At 47.4% G+C, this 21132-nt stretch overlaps 1 protein-coding gene across 1 annotated transcript in view; it reads left to right on the forward strand.

Annotated features, from left to right (window-relative positions):
* The window catches only part of cpxm2 (carboxypeptidase X (M14 family), member 2), a gene marked incomplete at its 3' end in the record, with an annotated part of 34710 nt that overhangs the window by 12480 nt on the left and 1098 nt on the right, over window positions 1–21132 (forward strand). The window contains exons 5-14 of the mRNA XM_079756777.1: window positions 2162–2246; window positions 4117–4267; window positions 4405–4493; window positions 6938–7061; window positions 7536–7732; window positions 8434–8613; window positions 10150–10447; window positions 10971–11110; window positions 11841–11940; window positions 14661–14954. Of these exons, the coding sequence (XP_079612903.1) occupies window positions 2162–2246; window positions 4117–4267; window positions 4405–4493; window positions 6938–7061; window positions 7536–7732; window positions 8434–8613; window positions 10150–10447; window positions 10971–11110; window positions 11841–11940; window positions 14661–14954 (1658 nt within the window). The remainder of the gene's footprint in view (window positions 1–2161; window positions 2247–4116; window positions 4268–4404; window positions 4494–6937; window positions 7062–7535; window positions 7733–8433; window positions 8614–10149; window positions 10448–10970; window positions 11111–11840; window positions 11941–14660; window positions 14955–21132) is intronic.

Here is a 21132-nt window from a genome sequence, read left to right on the forward strand (position 1 = left end):
ACACACACACACACACACACACAAGCATACGCACATGAACATGCCCAGACACACAAGCATACATAAAAACATACGTATAAATACATTATTACATAGATACATAGATAAAACTAAACAGACAAACAAACAAACACACACACACACACACACACACACACACACACACACACACACACACACACACACATAAACATGCACACAAGCATACATACATACATACCTACATAAATAAAACTACACACACATACACTCGCATAAACACACACACACACATACACACACACACACACACACACACAAGCACGATCAAATGCATACATACATACATACATACATACATACATACATACATACATACATGCACCTATACACACACACACACACACACACACACACACACACACAAGCACGATCAAATGCATACATACATACATACATACATGCACCTATACACACACACACACACACACACACACACACACACACACACACACACACACACACACACCTCACATTTTCACCTTCAATTATTCCAACCACACATTGAAGGACACTGAATTCTCCTCGGTTCAGCACCTGACACTCGACCCCAGAGCCAGCCAGGCCATAATAGCCGCCACTAAACCAGCCATCGGCATAACTCCTCACTAATGACAGCAGCAGGGCTTCAGTAGTCGGCTACGTCGATTACCTTCTGCGGCCCGAACAAATGCCTGTTGTATAACTCAGTGAACATCGACCAAAAACCAAATCTGATTTCCTTCAAGGGGTTCAGAGACGTCCCGCTATACTGCAGCAGACATCCGCACACAACGCAAGTAAAGAGACCGAAGCAGCCGTTTCCCAGGGAGCGAAATTCTAGAAAAGAGAAACGAAACACACAGAAGTTGTTCTTCCTCCTCTGTTTTCTGCGGTTTAACTTTGCGCTGAGATCTCCCCTACACTCTCACGGTGAGTCATCCTCACCGTAATACTTGACATCCTCTGGCCTCTCCTCGGCTCCTTAATTGGAGCCGGTGGCACGTACTGCCGGGAAAGCGTTGTGTAGAGTGCACACAGAAAGAGAGAGCAGGGGAGGGGGGGTGCTGGGGGGTGTAGGTGGGAGATCTCCGGTGGGGGGGGGGGGGGGAGGCTCAGTGGGTGTAGGAATCGGAGCTCAGACGGAGGGGGGGGTTCCCCCTAGCAATTAGCTCCATAGGACTGGTAGCTGTCGGCCCTGCCAGTGTGCGCTCGGGGAATACCACTTATCTAATGAGAAGGGCTGGGAGTTTGTATACGGCGTCGCTGTGTGTGTTGACCAGGTCAACGAGCTCAGCCGTCTTTATTTTGTCGCCATGCTCCATGCGTGAACCCCCACCCCGACACACACCCTCCGCTACATCAGTTAACGGTTGGGTGTTAAACCAGAGGCTTCCATTGAGGGGCTCCGGGTTTTTTTTAAGTTGGAGCTTAACAGAGGAAAGGGTGGGAGTTCCACGCCGACCCTTCTCTCTGTGTGAAGATGCGCTTGACTTGGCCCTTGCCGCGGCCAGTCTCATTAAAAGTAGTGGGCGCTGCGAAAACCTGTCATCAACCCAAGTTTGGAGGATGCTCCTTTGGAAAACCCGTGGGCTGTGTACTCGCTGTGGAGGCTGGAGGTCCAAATGATTTCAAATTGTTTTCGGTTTTTTATTCCATCCTTTTAATTTAAATGTCACATTGGCGACATTCAAGCCTAATCCATTGGGTGTTTTTGAATGAACCTATTAGGATTATGCTTTAAAGCTACATTGTATTTCTTCTCTTGTAATAGAGAACCTCCTGTAGAGGCTAATTCCAGTTTTGCTATCGCCCTGTTATTGCTGCGGTATTGCGCTACTGCTATAAATATAACCTGACCTGTTTATGAACAAATATATCCCAATTTCTGAACAGAAACATGTGCGTGTGGGTGTGTGTGTGTGTGTGTGTGTGTGTGTGGATAACACACATGCAAGCGAAAACAGCAGCGCTGACACAATATCCGTCCTCTTCCTCCGTCCCTCTTTGTTTTTCCACTTTTATTCTTCTAATCATTTCTTTCGTTGCTTTTGTTGTTCTTCTTCTTCTGGGTCTCTACGGGGCTCTGCTGACCTCTGCTGACCTCTGCTGACCTCTCTTGACCTCCTGCCGGTGGCTGCAGGAGTGATTGGGTGACCTCCTACAAGGTGATGGTGAGCAACGACAGCCACACCTGGGTGACCCTGAGAAACGGCTCTCACGACTTGGTGAGTAGAAGACCCCCAACACACACACACACACACAGACGCTCACAGACACATGCACTCACACACACGTACGCATGCACAAACGCAAACACATGGCCGCACACACACACACACAAACACACACACACATAGAAACAGGCACAAACAAACACACACAGATAAAGATACACACACAAACACACACGCACACGCACACGCACACACAAACACACGCACACACACACACACACACACACACGCACACAGACCAGGGATGCAAACACATGTATGACAAAAAAAGAGAGCGCTACCCAAAGTCGGAAAAAATATGACGGCGTAATATCCTATTAACATGAGAAGGCCTATGCTATATGCTTTAATAAATAGGAAATTCAATTTAGTATACACTGCTTCATAAGAGACAGACGGACAGACAGCACCAGCTAATCTTAAGCAAAAAGATTGTGTGTTACCTTTATTTATGTGGCAGTGATCTCATCCCGTGGTGTAGCCTACCACATCCACTTAGTTAAACAAGTTATCGAAGTTATCTGAAAACTAGTAGGTACTTGTCCACAGCGTCCCCAGTGAAGTCGACTCCTACGAGAGACGTTGTCGGAGACCCTCTCCGTAGCTCTACGTGCGCATGCGCATCCAATATTTAACTATCCGTCGATGCGACGGCAAGGGCTGTGATTGGTCCCCTAACAAAATCATTTCCGGAATCACTTTTCTTTACTTCGAAGGCTCGAGGGGTCTCAGTCAGATTACGGATTATTGACACCTGCACGCGCACCGATTGACACGCCCCCCCCCCCCACCCCCCAAAAAAAACCTCTTCGGATCTGCACGAACCACACAGGTCCCCAAAATCTATGATAAAAAAGCGACTCGCGCCAAAAAGCTCGCCGTTTGCATGTCTGACACACACACACACACACACACACAGACTTGTACACAACCTTTACATAAATGCACATGTACACTCTCACTACATCTTAGAACAATCCCTAATCCTACTGTATGATTGATTTCTTTGTTTCCTTATTTCATATCCATAACAGTGGTGTTTTTGTTTTTGTGCATTTTTCAACATATACTATAAAATAAATCCTTCGAACACAGAAGTAAAGCTCTCTCTGAGTCTCTTCATTCTGCTCCTCATGTAGAACAATACCCGACACCATAAGCCCCGAAAGATCAGTCTGAGCCAAGCCGCTACCATCCATTATCTCCGCAAACCGAGCGCTGATTAAAAACGTATGCCAGTATGTTGTCCTCCTCCAACTGTTACGTCTGGAGGAATTCTTCTGTGAAGGCAATTACGAGAGGAAATACTCGAGCCGTTGTTTCACAGCCGCTTAATGAACTGAGAAGCAATCGCAAATATTGATGATCCCCCCCAACAGATGGAAGGGGGAACATTGTGGACCCCTTCCAGAGTGCTGGCTCAACTCTTTCTTCTGGCGCGGTTCAGGCCTTCGCCTTCTCACACACACAGCCTGATTAAAGACATTCTCAATGACTCTGCTGATAAACGAACTGCACACACTTAAAGAGCCGCCATTTTAGTCTGTGTAGCCAGCTGTCACGGTGTTGACCAATCGGAGTGAAGATCCACATGCTGCTGTGTGTGACCGTTGACCTCTAATGATGATCGCCATCTTATGATTCCCCTGCTATCTAGTTTCTAACGACTTAGCATAATAATAGTAATAATACATTTTAATTGTATAACGTTTTTCCAAATAAAGGAATCAAAACATGACAATATTTTAGAAAAAAGTTGCATAAAAACTTTTAAAGCTTATCAATTAAGGCACAACGTAAATGAACACTGTAGTGTGAATAGGGTGGATGTTAATGTCCAGCATGGTGTTTGCCTCAGTAGATCTTCACTGGCAACAGGGAGAAGGAGATCCCCGTGCGGAACGTCTTCCCGGCCCCGATGGTGGGGCGCTACATCCGGATCAACCCCCGCTCCTGGTACGGGGGGGGCACCATCTGCATGAGGGCCGAGATCCTGGGCTGTCCCATGCCAGGTGAGGGTCTCTACGGGCTCCGGTGCTGCCGTTCAGATCTCATTCGGTACTTGTGCTTGTGCTTGTGCGGTGACCAATAAGGAAATCTTGAACCCCGGGGTCGGTGATCTCACGGGGCTTCTGGGTATTCTCTGCAGATCCCAACAACTATTACCACAGACGGAATGAGGTAACGACGACGGACAACTTGGACTTCAGACACCACAGCTACAAGGACATGAGACAGGTACACTCGCTCGTGACTCAGAGGGCGATACAAGGGACCAAGGTCTGCCTGCCGACTCATGATTTATTCATCAGGGTTGCTCTGCCGAGTCCTTTCCCTTAAAGTGCCCGAACGGGGCCATCTTGTATTGCATCTCAGACACCCTCACTAAAGCGAGTGTACATCGGGTCCATCTAAAGGTTTGACATCTGCAGGAACAAACAACAGAACACAAAATAAATGGTAAATTGACTGCATTTATATCTCGGCCTTTCGTAACCAGAGGCCACCCAACTCGCTTCACAATATTGCCTGACATTCACCTATTCACACACCGACGGCGGTGTCGACCATGCAAGGTGACAGCCGGCTTGACGCTCCGGGGATTGAACTAGTGACCTCGCGGTTGGGAGCCAACCCGCTCTACCTCCTGAGCTACAGGCCGCACAAGCTGGTCTTGATTTCTCACGAGGTTGTGTAGGAACAAACAACAGAACACAAGGTGGGTTTCCTTCCCTCCCCCCAAGGTTGTGTGAAGGAGCGTGTTTTGGCGAAGGCGGGGGGCCCTGTCATTACTTATTCCTGTTCCTGCGTGTCACAAACAGTGGCGTGTTTTTGGCGAGGTGGGGGACAGCTGTATTTGTCAGTGGAGGACTGGTGTCGGAGCAGTGCAGGCGCTGTGCATCACAATCTCCTCTCTGCCTCCCCAAACCGCTCTCTTTTACAAAGATTGCTCAGGCAGGCAGCATGATGAACTATGTGTCTAAATGTATTGTTCCCCTGTCAAAGGGTTTGTGAACACCTTTGCTTTTCCAAGATGGATAATTAAAAGCACCCTTCCAAATAACTTTGGAGGGTTTACTTCCACGCAAACAGTTACAAATTCATTCGTTTAAATGTCCTTATTATTAATGAGGTTACCAATGGATCTCAACAACACAACTTTACCAAAGCTATTCATGAAAGCGACCTAATTGAGGTCCTGCATGACACCTCACCTACACACTGAGTGAGGTCAAGGAGTCCTTCCTGGAGTACAGTGTAGTACTCTGTACTCCAGGACTGTATTCCATCCAGCGCTGCAGTCGATGGAGCACAGGGCTTGTAGCGGCATCTGAGCGGTTCAGCTCGGCGACTGCAGGTGTGATGTATGGGGTGAGGGGAACTATTTTTATAACCCAGGCTGCACGGGATGACTCTGTTCTTTGTTCCCCACACCCTTGTAACCCGTCTCCTTTGTTCCGCGTGTTCCGCGAATCCCAAGAGGGGGCGGCAGGAATCGTGCGCGCCAACAACGTAGACCGCAGCTCCGCGGGGAATACAGGGTTACCCCCTTCGTTTTCACAAAAAAAAAGCATTAAAGGTTTTCTTCGCTCTCGGATGATTCCCCCCAGCAGCTCCGATAACATTTGAAGGTCGTGTTAACACCGGTCTCCCCCCCCCCCCAGCGGACGTTTACGATGTGTAGTCATAAAGCGTACAGAGAGAGAGACGAGGGAGCGGGAGAACAGATCGGAGCATAAAGATACCGTTTAGCATCGCTTTGAAACGAGTGCCGCTGAAGCTAATAAACCGGCAGGCGAACGCTGCAGGGCAGCAAATGAGCTTTGTGGTGGGTAGCGGGTGAGGCGTCGTTAAGTGATTAAGAGCCACGGCGGGGAAAGTAAGCCGCGCAGTACATGTCTTTGGGGGTGCCGCTGACACGAGCAAGGTGTAATTACCCAGGGAAGAGCAATCATTTTGAGCTGAAAAAAATGTTACCTCTCTCTCTCTCTCTCTCTCTCTCTCTCTCTCTCTCTCTCTCGTGCCTCTCTAGTTTTGCGGCGACAACCAGATGTTCGATGAACTGCAAGCTATAGAATGATAAACCGCAAAAGATTTGACTAGACACTAATTACAAGCTTATCCCTTTTTAATTAATGACCATCCAAGCAGCTGAAGGGGACACATAAACAAAAAGCTAGTTTTCTTAACAACACTAATGTTGTGACACTGTGGCTGTTGTGAAAGCTTTGTCTCGGTCTGGCTTCGGTTGATTAGGCCCTGCTCTTCCTGCCAATCTCCCGCGAGGTTCCCTGGTTGGTCCATCGTGGTCCAAAGGCTGCGGTGTGAATTGGCTGTGTTCCTAACAGCTGCGCCCATAAGCTTGTTCTCGTAGTTGCTCCTGAAATCCTCTGCGCCCATCACCACTATTTTTCAGCGGGGGCGTGACATTGTGTCTCTGATGAGGCCTTGCTTTTCCCCTGCCAAGCTGTCTCAATAACACACACTTAATGAGGCAAACGTAGAAACAACAGCATCATTTGCGTAAGTCGAGGCTCTGTAAAACACAGGACGCTTTTTTCCTGTCCCTTTAATCTAGCGGGGGGAGAATCACCCGTTTGCCCTTGCTGTCGTTTACTCACTTTAACGAATCGATGGCTTAACGATGGATGACGAGATGTTTCTCTGTTGTCCTCCTGCAGCTTATGAAGGTGGTGAACGACATGTGTCCCAACATCACACGCATCTACAACATCGGCAAGAGCCACAACGGACTGAAGCTGTATGCCATAGAGATCTCAGACAACCCGGGCGAGCATGAACTTGGTGAGGACACCCCAGCCTTCCTCACATGGGGATACAATGACCCAAATGGGGCCTGGAAGGATTTCAGGGGGAAAATCATTTTTGTTCTTGTATTTGTCATGAACGAGGGTAAATGAATGCCACCATGATAACATACCGCCATAATAAAATGTAATAAATTGGGAATGCTGCAACTTCGGTAAATCCTTACATGAGTATTCGCACCACACATTCAATGATAATGGTTGTTTACACAAAATATCATGCACACACACTATTTTAATTTTCTTCTTTTCCATCCCTCAATAGTTTTATGCTGGTGAAAGGGGTGCCTGGCTGAAATAATATTTTGTAAAAACAATTTGAGAACCACGTTCATAGAAGAAGAAAATGGCGGATAAAGTGTATCAACCAAACCCCCACCCCCAAAACTCACTCTCTCTCTCTCTCTCTCTCTCTCTCTCTCTCCTTCCCTGCCCGGGCGTGAGGACGCAGGTGAGCCAGAGTTCCGCTACCTCGCCGGTTCCCATGGTAACGAGGCACTGGGCCGGGAGCTGCTGCTGCTGCTGATGCAGTTCATGTGTCTGGAGTACCGCTCCGGTAACCCACGGATACGGCACCTGGTGGACGAGACCAGGATCCACCTGCTGCCCTCGGTCAATCCCGACGGGTACGAGAAAGCCTTTCAAGTGGTAGGTCCGCAAGATGGCTGCTGGTGACCTCTGAACCCCCCGGCCCCAACCTCGCCGCCGCAGTGACCTTTTTAGAATGCGTGCGCGCCTCGGCAGATGTTTGAAAAAAAGAAACGAGGACAGGGCTAAAAATGGTTCTGAGGTGAAGGTGTACGAGGTGAGTGCTGCACAGCGTCTGTCTGTCCTGAGAGGCTCCTGAGAGGCCTCTTCTTAAACGGGGACGGACGCGCTCTCTAAATAAATGAAGCTAAAACAGAGGCGCCGCCGCCGCTGAGTGTGTGTGAAAGCTTTTCGGCAAAGAAAAAAGTGCTTTCACCGAAAACACACTTTCGCCCGAGACGCACATCCACCGGGACATGCGCTGACGCACGCTTTGAGATCCCGTATGAGGCTGTCTTATCCGTGTCTAATCCCATGACTCATAGCTCATCTAAGAAGCTGCTGATGATGAACAGCACTATCAAATTATTTTCCAGTCGTAGCACAGGCAGGACGTAGAATACATGGCATTTTCAATAAAATATGGAATTGCGAACAAGCTAATCATAGTGGAGACATGAGAAATGTAACACTATTCACAGATGGGAGAGATTAGACTAGATAAAGCGATTCCTGTTTCACAGAAGTTGATCAGATCAGATCACTCTCAGGGTTTTAGTTCCCGATGCTTCGCTCACGAGTTGTGTTCCTGTTCCCCCCAGGGCTCGGAGCTCTGCGGCTGGTCTCTCGGCCGCTGGAGCCAGGACGGCATGGACATCCACCACAACTTCCCCGACCTCAACTCCATTCTGTGGGAGGCCGAGGGCAAGAAGTGGATCCCCCGCAAGATGCACAACCACCACGTGGCCATCCCCGGGTGGTACCAGGCCAAGAACGCCACGGTCAGCGAGGCGTGTGTGTGTGTGTGTTTGTTGAAACACACAATTTGTTATTGTGTGTTTCTGCTGTTAGTCACCGGGCTCCTCAGACAGCCCCTCAGGCTTTCCCTCTTTATTTATGGATTAGGTATCCTGGGATCCAGCGGTCCTACGGTCACAGCAGAACCTCTGGGGAAGGGAGAAGCCAGATTCCTGCAAGTTTTATAGAAACACATGAAAACCGGAAACAGCCGTGGGAGAAACCTGAAACAAATGCAGATTTTATTTTTATTTAACCAGGGAGAAATCCCATTGAGATAGATATCTCTTTTACGAGCCCTGGCCAAGGTAGCAGCACACAATTAACATAGGGCAGACAAAGGTAATCAATAAAGACATAAAACAAAGTCAGCAATTAAAAACATAGAATCGTTTAACATAGAAAACACAAAAGATGATGCCATTCTGATGTGTGTCAGTGCGCTTTTGAAGCCACCCTGAACCTGTTAGAGGGTCCACCGCCCTCATCCAGTCCCAGAAAGTACGAACTCTTCCCTGTGACATGTTTTGTTCCAGTTCTGGCGATCAAAGGAGGCTGACGTGTGTGTTAGGGAGCTAAAGCCTCCGTGCCAGACTCATCCGCCGCTCTATTTTTGGGCGATCGGGGAGCCTTAGTGACGGCGAGGCTGGGAGCTAATTTAAAACCCAGCGAGTCTATTCTGAGCTGCAGCCCACGTGTGTTTTGACGTTGGTGGGAGCCACGGGTGAGACGCACACGCAGTCAAACACACACAGTCACACACACGAGCAGTCACGCAAACGCAGTCACACACACAGTCACGCACACAGTCACACACACAGAGTGTGTGTGACTGAGTCACACACACACAGAGTCACACACACACAGTCACACACTCACAGTTGCGCACACACAGTCACGCACACACAGTCACACACACAGAGTCACACACACAGTCACACACATAGTCACGCATACAGAGTCACACACACAGTCACACACACAGTCACGCACACACAGTCACACGCATACACAGGCTCTCTGGAATAGCGGCTGCTCTGATGCTCTGGGGATATAAACAGCCCTGTGTTCCCTCATCTGCCCTCAGGAAGCTTTGAAAACCTCTGTTCCTCGTCTCCTCACTGGGCCACACCAGACCATACAGCTCTCCCCCCCCCCATAACCCTGATTATAACCAGGGTTATAACTGCCATTTACTCTGCGTTCTCGCCCCGTTACGTGGAAAGACGTTTTTTGTTTGCACTTCCTCGGAACGGAGCCGTTTCAAAATACATATGTTTGCAAATAGACCGTTTGTGTAAGGACTCCCGCGGAGGGCGAATTTGCGCGCCGTTTGCTACGCCTGGTATTTTTAATCAGCGCCGCGCTCCAACAGCCGTCCTCAGAGAGCGCCTCCGAGGAGCTGTTGTTAATTGGTTGGACCGGGCTCTCGCTCGGAAATTATAACACCCATCTATTGTCGGTCTCGCCCACTCTCCCTCTCTCCCGCGCGGGCGTGTCTCCCTCCCTCGCGGGCGCAGGTTGCCGTGGAGACACGGGCGCTGGTGGCGTGGATGGAGAAGCTGCCCTTCGTGCTGGGCGGGAACCTGCAGGGCGGCGAGCTGGTGGTCACCTTCCCGTACGACCGCACGCGCACCCAGGGCTCGGTCAGGGAGCCCAGCCCCACCCCAGACGACCACGTGTTCCGCTGGCTGGCGTTCTCCTACGCCTCCACCCACCGGCTGATGGCCGACGCCAGCCGGAGGGTCTGCCACACGGAGGACTTCGCCAAGGAGGACGGGACCATCAACGGGGCGTCCTGGCACACCGCCGCTGGCAGTGAGTGCCGCGAGACATCGGGAAATACGTAATAATAGATGTATAGGAATAAATGCAGGATGTCATTCGATGTGATCAAACATGGACAAATATTGTCAAGGATTGCCAATTATAAATTATTGTCAATTATAGCCTTTGCTAGAAACTTTTAAGAATAGTGTGATTTAAATGAAAGTGAAAAATAAAATAAAAGGTGGATGTAAATATTTGATCCCTGACCTCTCTAGTGTCTCTTAACCAACAAGAGGGATCGTTGTAACCCCCCAATCACAAGCTGGCGTAGAGCGTCATTATAGAACAAACACCAGCGCTGCTGATATCCTGACCTCTTTTGCCGTTAATGTGAACCAACTAAACAGCGTTTGCTTCGTAACTTGTACAACAAACCGAGGAGCCATTTCAACACACATGGCTGAATGCATATTCTGAGCCGCGTGGTGCAGAAACCAAACAGGGGCCCCACCAGGCCGGACCCCGGGGCCCTCGTGACGAGTGTCTGGTCTCTGTGCCCCGTCCTTGGCAGGTATGAATGACTTCAGCTACCTGCACACCAACTGCCTGGAGCTGTCCATGTACGTGGGCTGCGACAAGTTCCCTCACGAGAGCGAGCTGCCAGAGGAGTGGGAGAACAACCGCGAGTCTCTGCTGGTCTTCATGGAGCAGGTACTGGAGAGAAACAATGAGACGCACAGAGACGCACACACACACACACACACAGACAGACAGACGGACACGCACACACACATACCGACACGCGCACACATACACACAGAAGGACAGACAGACACACGCACACACACAGACACACAGACACACCGACAGACAGACACACACACACACACAGACAGACACGCGCACACATACACACAGACAGACAGACAGACAATCACACACACACACACAGATAGACAGACACACACACATACACACACACACACACACGTACAGACACACACACACACACATACCGACACGCGCACACATACACACAGACAGACAGACACAGACAGACACACACACATACACACACAGACACACACACACACACACACACACACACACACACACACACACAGACAGACAGACAGACAGACAGACACACAGACACAAACATACAGACACACACACACACACACACACGCACAGACCCACAGAGACGGACACGGAAACATACACACACAGAGACACACACACACTGGCAATAACACACACAGACACACACACACAGTAACACACACGAACGCACACACACGGACAATAACACACCATCGACGTCTGCAAATGAAGGGATGGAGCAAAGGCGCGTTCCCCCACAGTGTGTCTGTGTGTCTGTGTGTCTGTGTGTGTGTGTCTGTGTGTCTGTGTGTGCTGCTGACGCTCCTTGGTGCTGCAGGTGCACCGTGGGATAAAGGGCGTGGTCAAGGACCTGCGGGGCCAGGGCATCGCCAACGCCGTCATCTCCGTGGAGGGCATCGGCCACGACATACGCACAGGTGATCGCACAGGCTGCGCACACACACACACACACACATATTCACAAACGCACATTAATACACGTACACACACACGCAAACACAAACATGATTTACATTATTTAAACACACACACATGCATTAACAAACACACATTAATACACATACATACACACACACACATTAACAAACATACATTAATAAACACACACATTAATACACATACACACACACGCAAACACACACATGATTTACATTATATAAACACACACACACACACACACACATTTGTACATTATATATTGTGTGTGTTAACCAAAACACACACAGACACATACATTTATACATTATACAAACAAACAGATACACACACACACACACATTTATGTCTAGATGCACACACACACACACACACACAGATATACATTATATAAGCACCCCCCACACACACACACACACACACCCACACTAACCCACACTCAGTTGATATATAATCTGGTATACAATATATATAATGAAGCCATAAACCATAACACTGGTGGCGAAGTGAAAGTAATGAAAGTAATGAAAGTGATGGAGGTGATTTATTCAGTGATCCCAGACAGCGGCACTGCAGAGTGTAACGCCTCTGATCACTGCTGCCTGCGTCTCTGCATCCTGACTATGCAGATGCCGCTGACCTATATAGTTTGTCATCAAAGCTGCCAGAGCTAAACAGAACCCCAGGCTGGCTGAGAGATAATGAGAGAATCAAACCGTTGAACAGTGCCCAACCAGCCCGAACAGAACACACACTCTCCAGTCTCCTGTCACACTCGGGGTTTCCAAGGGCCCGGATAAAGCTCTTGTTTCGTTGTCAAGCACACATCCTCGCGGCGGTCTGCATGAAAACCTTAACACACGGAACCAGCACCCTTTGAAGCCCAGAATGACTTTGCACTCAGAGCGTGAAATCGGATGTCCACCGCCGCAGTCGTCATTACCCCTTCGTGAGGCTTTGTGCCGACGGCCTGTTCTGGAGCTTTGTCTGCACAGCAGCAGCGCTGAAAAGGGACACTGTTTGCAGACGGTTATTGTTCAGGCTGCTTAGTTTCCCCACTGCGTTTTGGGTGAAGGCAGGGGGCTGAAACGGCCACGGAACACCTTGTACCTCATCTTGTGCTACTCCCTACTTACACACCCACACACACCGACACACGCACACACACTCACACACACACACACACACACACACACACTCACACTCACACACCCTCCCTCCCTCTCTCATCCCATCTCGCCGGCATAAGCTTTTGATACTTTGGGGTCAGTGGGTTGGAAAGCAAAAAAAATTGGAATAGATAAACAAACAAATGACAACGATTGGAACCCGCCCCTCCCCGCGCCGGGGGGGGCGGGTGCGTGATGTCATCGGGGCCGATCACATGACGCGGGGACGGCGACCCAAATACAGGACAGGTTGTGTCATCGCCGCACCATGGCCGCTCTCTGGGTACTCAGCCCGTCAACACGGCGATGCTGAGGGATGGCGTGGGCGTGGGCAGTGATGGGAGGGAGGTGGAGCTGTCAGCCGGTCGAGTAAATCAAAGGGAGCAGCACACACACACACACACATAAGAGCGCGTGCACACAAACCGAGACACACACACACACGCACATATATACACAGAAACACACGACACACAATGTAGTTCACAGACACACACAAAAGCGTGTGTACAGACACAGAGACACACACAAACAAACACGGTGACACACACACACACATCCTAGCTCACAGACACACACCCAGACACACACAAGCATGTGCACGCACACCGAGACACACACACACACACAAAAACACACACACACACAGATATACACAAAATCCCACACACACATTGTAGCTCACAGACACAGACACACACACACCCATCCATCGTCACTCACCCACACATTGAGTTTATATCTGCTCCCCCTGTGCGTACAACGTCAGCCCTGGCAGGTATATTCAACGCGATGCATCAGAGCAAAATGCCTAAAATAGGAAACCTCAGCCTTGGCGTGTCTAGTGAGAGCAGCGTGTGAACTCAGATCTGCGTCTGAAAGTCCTGGTTTTCTGGGGGAGGAGGGGGCAGCGGCTGGAGAATATCGTGGCTTTGTTCTGTCAGCTATTTTGGAGTTTATCTGAGTTGACTTTCACTTTAAATATCTGTGTTTCAACATCTTCTTAGCTATCTCAATGGACTAATCATTAAACGAATACAATGAACGTGTTTTGTGTTACATATAACACATAAAAATATGATACATTTTCACCCACCTGATTTGATCCGAAAAAAATATAAATAATCTCTTTTATAAGGATGAGTAATACTTAGCTGTGTGTTTGCGTTCAAGCGTGATTGCGTGTGTGTGTGTGTGTGTGTGTGTGTGTGTCCGTTTAGTGTGCTTTATGTATATTTCATGCATTGCTGTTAACTTTTGGGCCCTACAGTTTCTCTAAACCCGTGTAGGCTAAAAGCTAACACTGCACCGTCGGTCTTGTTCCGATGGTGGGCTCTCTTTCAAAATGATTATGGTATGTTTATCGGAGATCATTGAAACGTGTTTTATGTACTTATCGTCACATGGTAACACGTGCTACACTGTGGACCAGTGATAGCACGTTGTTAGCACGAACAGTGTGAACCCTCATTCTGGAGGAAACGACGGCTCTGTTCAAACTGTGTCCCTGCTTTGGTCCCCGACGCCATCAGCGACGGACGGCGACTACTGGCGTCTTCTGAACCCCGGCGAGTACCAGGTGACGGCCCGGGCGGACGGTTACAGCCTGACCAGGAAGATGTGCGAGGTGGGCTACGAGATGGGTGCCACCCGCTGCGACTTCACGCTGGGACGCACCAACCTGTCGCGCATCAAGGAGATCATGGAGAAGTTCAACAAGCAGCCCATCCGCCTGCCCGTCAGGCCACTCCGGGCCAGGAGGGGGCGACAGCGGCGGCTCGGGGTGTACAGGACAAAGAGAGCAGCAGGGGCAGGAAGAGGAGGCGGTGATTGGGGAGGAGGAGGAGGAGGAGGTGGTGGAGGAGGAGGAGGAGGTGGCGGGGGAGGAGGAGGTGGAGGAGGAGGAGGAGGTGGTGGTGGAGGAGGAGGTCGAGGAGGAGGAGGATGGGGATAGGAGGAGGAGGAGGAGGAGGTGGCAGTTGGGGAGGTTGGGGAGGAGGATGAGGGGGAGGAGGTGGAGGAGGATGATGAGGAGGAGGAGGAGGAGGAGGAGGAGGGAGACACATGTCTGTTTTAATCAGGGTCTCCGCTGTGTTTTTTCCGAACTCCTGGCTCGGCGCGGGAACATCGCTGTCACTTTCATTCACGTCAGACGCTCGCCATTTTTTTTGGAAGGCTACGGATTTTGCGAAAAATGCTTGCCAACTTTGGTTTTGTATTCTCTGAATTTGTCTATTTTGTTTTATAAACCAAAGTATAAGCTCCTATTCCAGTACTTCTGTTTCTGTCTAATTCGTTTTTTTTGTGCCAGCATTCAAATATGTTTATTTTATGGGTTTTGTGATGAGTTAAACATTTATCATCCTCTCCGAATGGGGAATGGAAAGGGAAGTTTGAAGTTTAATTGCAAAGTGAAATCTTCAGTCATTGGTTTAAGGTTTATTTTTACGGTTATTTTCCATATCCACACTGAACTAAAACAAATTCCATTTGATGTATTCCATGACACAAGTGAGTCCTAATTAAGGATATTTTTTTAGTAGGTATAGAGGAAAGGCTGGGGGAATAAAAATAAAACGTTTTAAATAGTATTCACATATTTATACAAGCACCTTCGCAAGCTTTGACTCTCCGAGAATTAATCAAGCAGCATAAGGACTCAGTGGCATTTTGTCATTGTTAAATTGTATATTGAATTGTTTTGTTATAGCAGATATTTCTTATTGGACAATAATTTAATAAAAGAGTATGATTAAGTTTGGTTAAAAGACCTGATGGACTCCTCGCTTTCTTGAGTGTGAAAATCGGTCTGGTGTGAAAAGCTGTCATAATCCATCACGTCTAATCAGGTCAGAAACAGGGTGCTGTTACTTCTTAAAAAACATGTTTTTAAGTCCGGTTTTTCATGACGTTTTCTCTTCAATTCATTCATTACAAATATAGAGCATTGCTCCATTATAAGTCTGATTAAACCAAACAAAATCCCCCCAAGGATTTGTTAAGTTTGGATGTGATGCTTTGCTTGTTACTGTTCCTTCTATGACTCACGCTGACAGCTCCTGTGTCTCCTGCCAGTACGCTCATACCTTCACGTCCCCCTTTCCTGCTGTGAGATGCTCTCCTTAGTCGCTGACGTGACTTCTTTGCAGTCCCTTGCAGTTCATAGGGAACCGCGACATTGTCATTTGAATTTGGCTCTGTGCATCTCACATCAGAAGTTAGAATTCTAACATAGTGGGACTGCTGTATCCGAGATAAATTGTGAATAACGGTCGTGATTAATTGATTCTGAATCAACTTAAAATAAAAGCGGCTCGTAAAGCGTGTATTAGCACAGCTTTATGCATTAATGTTTAGCATTTTAACGATAGTCTAGGACTACCCAAACCCACTTGTAAAACAACAATTTAATGAGAGGGCCCCGTTTCATTAAGAGGAGAGAACTATTATCGATAACCCAAGTTAATATATTTGTGAAAAATCTGAAAACTCTGCTGTAGAAATAATCAAAGTGATTTTGGCAGTGTCCAAGATAGATGGTGGTTGTCACGTTTGGACCACGGTCAGATCATTTGTGTTGTAGGTAAAGCATGATTTATGGGCAGAGGCAGCAATTAAAATGGTGTACGTGTATGTGTGCACGTTTGTTAGTGTGTGTGTGTGTGTGTGTGTGCGTGCGGGGAAGATGAGAGATGGCCGTGGCCTGACCTCACGGGCAGTCCAAAGGCCAGAGCTTCCTTAGAAGTCGCTCCCACCTTTGATGCGCGGGGTGCCAGAGTGTGTGTGTGTGACAGAGAGTGTGTGTGTATGTGTGTGTGTGTGTGTGTGTGTGTGTTTGTGTGTGTGAGAGTGTGTGTGTGTCTGTATGTGTGTGTGTGTGTGTGTGTGTGTGTGTGTGTGCGTGCGTGCATGCGCGTGCGTGTGTGTCTGTGTGTGTCTGAGAGTGTGTGTATGAGTGTGTTTGTGCGTGCGTGCGTGCGTGCGTGTGTGCGTGCGTGTCTGAGAGTGTGTGTATGAGTGTGTTTGTGCGTGCGTGTGTGCGTGCGTGCCTGAGAGTGTGTGTATGAGTGTGCTTGTGCGTGCGTGCGTGCGTGCGTTTGTGTGTGTCTGAGAGAGTGTGTATGAGTGTGTTTGTGCGTGCGTGTGTGAGTATTGCTTCTTTACCACTCCCTCCCCTCGGGGTCCGGCGGGGCTGATTTGACCCGGGATGGGTGGGATGGCTCCGTGGACACATCTGAAGAAAGAAAACGTTAAGCACCTTACAAGGAGACCGCGAGGTTCCCACTTAGACTGCCAAGTCTCGTTGTTTGGTTTTGCTTTAAAACAAGACGGAAGACTTTTATGTTTGCTTTAGCTTTCTGCTAAATCTTAAATACATTGCACTTTCTAAAAAGCTTTTTTTTTTTTACTTTGCCTTCACTTTCTATTTCGTTACTAAAATGCCTTGTTAACTTTCTATTTTACTAATTTCTTTGCATATGTTTTCTTTTACTTATCTATTATTTTATTTTATTGTATGACAATGTTTATATGTGAAGCACTTTAAGTCCACCTTGTGTATGAAAAGTGTTATATAAATAAAGTTGCCTTGCCTTGCCTTGCCTTGCCTTTTTCGGTCGTGTCCACGCGGATATTCACCAGAAACGGTTAACTTCACAGTGAGGATACGTTTCTAACCGATACGAGCTCTGATTATCGTCAGCGTGACACTCTGGCCCCTCCCCAATCCATCCCCACCTAGAACCGCGTCCGTGTATCCAGGAATAGCACCTTGTGTCTCTTCCCTCTCCTTACATAAGGAGTGCGCTGTCCTGGCCGTGGTTACGTATGAAATCACTGGAGATGTGTGAAGCGGCATTGTTTCAATTATAGCTGTTATTTACAAAGTGCAAAGGCATCAGGGGAAATCACACAAACCACCTTAGCACAATGAAAATAGCAGCTGATGGCTATGTGACTAGACAAGGAATATCTGTGTTAGTCACCAACACAGCTGAGAGCTTGGAAACAGCGGAATGAGTCATGGCATTCATACCACAACCAATGATATGGAAAAATGGGTTTATTTCAAAGTGAGAATTATACAACGAATGAGGTCGACAATAATGGTATATTGAATTTTCTTCTTTCTTATTGAAACCAGACAGCTTTAAAATCATGATCCTGCTAACCATCACACCGTTCGATAAAGGCCCGAGTCACAGTGAATAATAACTAGCCTCAACACAACAATCAGGTACAAGCAAGAAGAGCAAGGTCGATAGAGTGCCGGCAGGAATAAAGGGGTATTGATGACACCAAATTGGTCCTCTGTTGTCGCAGAAAGGAATCTCTGGGAACCGAAGTCATTTGTTTTGAAGGGTAATGTGGCGTTATAAGATGTCCAACCCTGTCTGTATGCTGTCAATGGCTCCGTTTGGACCATTCAGCACGCGGCCATGTTGGCTCCATCTTGCGGAATTCCCATTTCAGTTCCTCCTTCCAGTTTAAAACCAAGATGGCCGCTAGGTGAGGAAGGCCCAATTCACTGACGTACTCTTTGGAATTCTCATACACAAACTTATGATGGTTTTAAATGCATCACAAATGTATGCACATAATTTAATAATTCCCTCGACATCAAATACGATGCGGAAAAAAACCGAGCAGATACATTTTTCCATGGAAACATTGCTCGGATTCCTAGACAATAATGTTGTTTATTCAGAAAGTCAGCGCAAAATGATTTCCCGAAGTGAATGCATTACAATTCCGTAAGGAGGTGCAAGTGAGCGCTGTGAGTAATGCATTGTAATGAGCGGTCTATGCTAATCTCATCAAGTCATCTAGCAGTCAACCCGAGTTTGTTTATAAGAGATGTATGACAGCTACTTCATTTTATGATGTGCGTTGAGTTTGCTTTGAGAGAAACTGCTATAATTTTTTTGCTCTCTTTTTGTTCAATTATACTAGGAACCAAATAGACATGATGTGCAAATCAAACCCTAATATTATTATCAAATGTTTGCTGGTCCTTTCGTGCTATAACAGGAGAGCCTTATAACTGCAGGTGAGGGTTTTGAATCCCACTCAGGGCTGGTGAAAGGAAATCTTTGCCAAGTAATATAAAAGGTAAGTAAAGTGTTGGCAAAAACACTTTACTTACCTTTTATAAAGTCGTTTATTGTTTATTCTTTAGGACTGCTCAGTTTGCATATTTTGAAAATCGTAGGCAGATGTTTTCGGGCTTAAACTGTCGTTTACTTACCCTTTAAACAAGAGAGAGATTAATGCCCTGTCCCACCTGAAGATAAACGTGGCTATAAGTATAATTTGTACTTGTCAGGTGATGTCCCTGCCTGTCTACGATAACGGCCCGGGATAAGTGATCATTCCACCATATATGGGGGACAAGGTCTTCCCTTAGGCCCCTCACTTCTTCCCTCACTATGTTGTCTCACACAACACAGAGAGGGGAGTGGGGGGGGTCAGCATGCTCGGTGAATTGGATTCGAACCATAACTGCCGTGATTGGCTCCAACAGTGAAGGATGGTGAGAGAGGGAGAGAGAGCAAGACATGAAGGGAGAAAAAAACCCTGGCTCAATGCCACCTGGGTTCCTGATAACAAGCTATCAAAATGGCGGTCATTTTCAGTCGCCGTTCTCCCTGGTCAGTCGGGGTTCCAATACCACCTGTGGAAACGGCCCCTGTCTTTCGGGCCCTGAGCATTTGAACGGCAGCCCATAGATACAATCGGTGTCTGGTAATGGATACCCTGACTTGTTCTCACCACTCCCTCCTTCACCCCCGCTCCTATTCTCTGTATTTAAATCACGGCACACTAGGGCTGAAGGATTTGGGGAAATAATCCAATTGCAATTATTTTGAGCAATATTGCGATTGCGATTTAATGTGCGATTTTTATAATTTATTAAGTTCCTTATGTTGTGTATTATTCACTAAAAAAGAAATAAATCATTCTTTAGAATGAACAACGAAATTTGGAAGAAGTCAACATAAAAACTGCTCTTTCCTTTAGGTCCGGCCGATGTGTTGAGATTAATTTATATTATAAACTTCTTTATTTAACTATTGAATTGTAAAATAAAAATGAATGAATCGTACTGAGTTCCAGTCACTAACAGTAACAAATCACTTTTTTTTTTCTTTCTTTTTCGCAGCCTTTGTGATTTGCATACCGCGTTCTATTACATCGCGATTTCGATTTGAATTAAACTAATCGTTTAGCCCTACTGCACACCCTCCCTGCTCGGGGATGATCCTCAAATCAGAGGAAGGAGAATGATGGGCAAAATCCCAGGCTGCTCAATCAATCCCATATGAGTGCCCCAGAGAGAGAGGCGGATGGACTAACAGAGGTGTGTCGGACTACTTGTTAATAAAAAATAAAAAATAGCAGCGAATCAATGGGGGGTTTAAGTGCCCAGGGGGTTTTGGTGCAGAGTCCAGACTGAATTGTAGCAGAAAGTACCTTTATTTAAAGAGGAGGTGTCACGCTCTGTGGTTTTCTGATCTAAGAAGGTACCGCTTCATGCAATGTGAGAAAATCACTGTCTGGAACATGGCCTCCACAGGGGGATGTGTGGAGAAGTATGGCTTGTCGTTATTCAACGCAAATCCAAACAAGGTTGATTTTGCAGACTGCGATATATTTACAGAATGCGGACGATGCAGTACTCTCTTATATAAGAAATCAGCCATGCATTCCCTTTAATTGGTCCGTGAAACTACTCAAGTACAAACATGAAATCAAAACCAGAGCACAGAAAGTCTACTTTATTATTCATTGTCATGATTTGAACTTGTACAACCACAACCCTCCTTTAACCAACATGATAGACATGGCGGTATCTCCCTGTCATTATCATCATCATCATCACCATCATCATCATCCCCATCATCACCATCATCATCATCACCACCTGCTCCAGTGTCCCATGAGAACATCTCACTCCACATTGTTAGCAGCATGAAGCCGACCAGGATAGAAGAAATGAGGTGA

This window comes from Pollachius pollachius (genome assembly GCF_949987615.1).
Source record: "Pollachius pollachius genome assembly, chromosome: 19".
NCBI classification, from domain to species: domain Eukaryota; kingdom Metazoa; phylum Chordata; class Actinopteri; order Gadiformes; family Gadidae; genus Pollachius; species Pollachius pollachius.